Source organism: Pungitius pungitius, chromosome 4 (genome assembly GCF_949316345.1).
Source record: "Pungitius pungitius chromosome 4, fPunPun2.1, whole genome shotgun sequence".
Taxonomy (NCBI): domain Eukaryota; kingdom Metazoa; phylum Chordata; class Actinopteri; order Perciformes; family Gasterosteidae; genus Pungitius; species Pungitius pungitius.
Genome location: NC_084903.1, coordinates 16,904,759 through 16,907,163, shown reverse-complemented (window position 1 = coordinate 16,907,163; position 2,405 = coordinate 16,904,759). Strand labels below are relative to the sequence as shown.

At 42.7% G+C, this 2,405-nt stretch overlaps 1 protein-coding gene across 1 annotated transcript; it reads left to right on the top strand.

Moving 5' to 3' along the window:
* The first annotated feature begins 251 nt into the window (after positions 1 to 251).
* LOC134127339 (piggyBac transposable element-derived protein 4-like) lies at positions 252 to 1,988 on the top strand. Its single transcript, XM_062562018.1, has one exon. The coding sequence runs from the start codon at positions 252 to 254 to the stop codon at positions 1,986 to 1,988; it is 1,737 nt and encodes a 578-aa protein (XP_062418002.1).
* The last annotated feature ends 417 nt before the right edge of the window (positions 1,989 to 2,405 follow it).

Genomic DNA, 2,405 nt, shown 5'->3' with positions numbered 1-2,405 from the left:
TGTGAAATCTGGACACTTTGATGTGTCGTGGAGTGTCTGCACACAGTTTGTATACAAAGATGATGTTGCGGGTCATTTTGACCCAGACACAAAGTGGCTGTTCAAATCCAAAATAAACATGTCTCTTTGATGTACTTTATTATGACTGCCTCTGAATAGCCAATCAGAACCAGGTGTTTATGGAAGAGGGACTTTCTCTCCCCTGTCCTTGTCACTGTTTCAATGCCCTTTCTCTGAGAAATACACCAAAAATGAGCTCCAGACGATTTTCAGCTGAAGAAGTATTATCGCAGCTTATGAACTGGGATAGTGATGTAGAGGAAGAGATTTCAGAGACAGAGGATCCTTCAGAGCCAGAGGACAATGCTATTGATGATCCAGATTATCAATTTTCCCACGATGAGGAGGATTCAGAGGACGAGTCTGCCGGTTTCCGTTCTTCAGATGAAAAACAAGAAACGTCATCCACAGAGGGGACATGGACATCTAAAGATGGTAAAGTAAAATGGTCAACATCACCACACCAAAGCCGAGGCAGATTGTCATCGTCTAATGTCATCAAAATGACTCCTGGTCCGACAAGATTTGCTGTCACAAGAGTTGATGATATTGAATCAGCATTTCAGCTCTTTATATCCCCACCCATAGAGAAGATAATCCTCAACATGACCAACTTGGAGGGGAGGCGTGTCTTTCAAGAAAAATGGAAGCCACTGGATCCAACTGACTTGCATGCTTACATTGGAATTCTGGTGTTAGCTGGAGTATACAGGTCAAAGGGTGAAGCAACTGCAAGTTTATGGGATGAAGAGAATGGAAGGCCAATCTTCCGAGCAACAATGTCTTTGGAGACATTTCACATGATCTCTCGTGTGATCCGATTTGACAACCGTGACACCAGAGCTGGTCGACGCGAGAGAGACAAACTTGCAGCGATCAGAGATGTCTGGGATAAATGGGTCGAAATCCTGCCTTTACTGTATAATCCTGGCCCCCATGTTACTGTCGATGAGCGCCTTGTTCCATTCAGAGGACGCTGTCCTTTCCGACAGTATATACCAAGCAAGCCTGCAAAATATGGCATCAAAATATGGGCAGCCTGTGATGCAAAATCCAGTTATGCATGGAACCTGCAGGTATACACTGGAAAGCCACCTGGAGGAGCACCTGAGAAGAATCAGGGAATGCGTGTGGTATTGGAGATGACTGAAGGGCTGCAAGGTCATAACATCACATGTGACAACTTCTTTACATCCTACCGTCTTGGAGATGAACTTCAGGAGAGAAAGCTGACTATGTTGGGAACAGTCAGAAAAAATAAACCAGAACTTCCCAGTGAGATTTTGAAGATGCAAGGAAGACCTCTGCATTCCTCAAAATTTGCTTTCACAGAGAAAACAACACTTGTTTCTTACTGCCCAAAGAGAAACAAGAATGTTCTTGTGATGAGCACAATGCACAAAGATGCATCTCTGAGCACAAGAGAGGACATGAAGCCACAAATGATCCTGGATTACAACGCCACCAAAGGAGGAGTTGACAATCTTGACAAAGTCACAGCAACATATAGCTGCCAGCGCAAGACTGCCCGTTGGCCCTTGGTGGTTTTCTACAACATTGTGGATGTGTCTGCTTACAATGCCTATGTGCTGTGGATTGAGATCAACCAGCAGTGGAATGCCAGCAAACTGTACCGACGTCGACTTTTCCTGGAAGAACTAGGCAAAGCACTCGTCACTCCCAAGATCCAGAACCGGGCCAGGCCAGCTCGAGCTCCAGCAGCTGCAGCTGTCATCACAAAGGTCCAGGGCAAGGCATCTGACCAACCCACAATGGATCCTTTGGATACAGGTGCAAAGAAACGTAAAAGATGCCAAGTCTGTCCCTCCCGAGATGACAGTAAAACAAGTACCTGTTGTGTGAGGTGCAAGAAGTACATCTGCAGAAAGCACACAGTCACATTCTGTCCATCATGTGGGGAACACTAAAAAAGTTGAACATTGAAAACCCGAGGAGAATGGGGCAAGTTAAATGAGAAAAAAAAGTGTTTGTGACGAAGGAAAACATGATATCAGGAGTTCTTTAATATAGTGTTTGAATAGTATATCTATTCTTCTCATCTCTTCTTAATGTTTGTTTAATCTAAAATAAAGTTCTTATTGGTTTAACTTAATTTTTGACTGTTTTGAGTGCATTTACACAATACGGGTCAAAATGACCCGCAACATAATAAACGTATTTTTTTCTCAACATAATACAAGGGTTAATTCCTTCATCATTCAGCAATCTGAATAAATCCATCACTTTTATCAGCTTAATTTAGAAAATTGAATTTGATTCTTACCTTAAGCAGTGATTAAATGTCTATTTGAAACATTTGTCTTTGGTCTTGTGTAGTTTCACCT

Coding starts and splice junctions, on each gene's coding strand:
- LOC134127339 (XM_062562018.1), top strand. CDS start 252: ATGAGCTCCAGACGATTTTCAGCTGAAGAAGTATTATCGCAGCTTATG.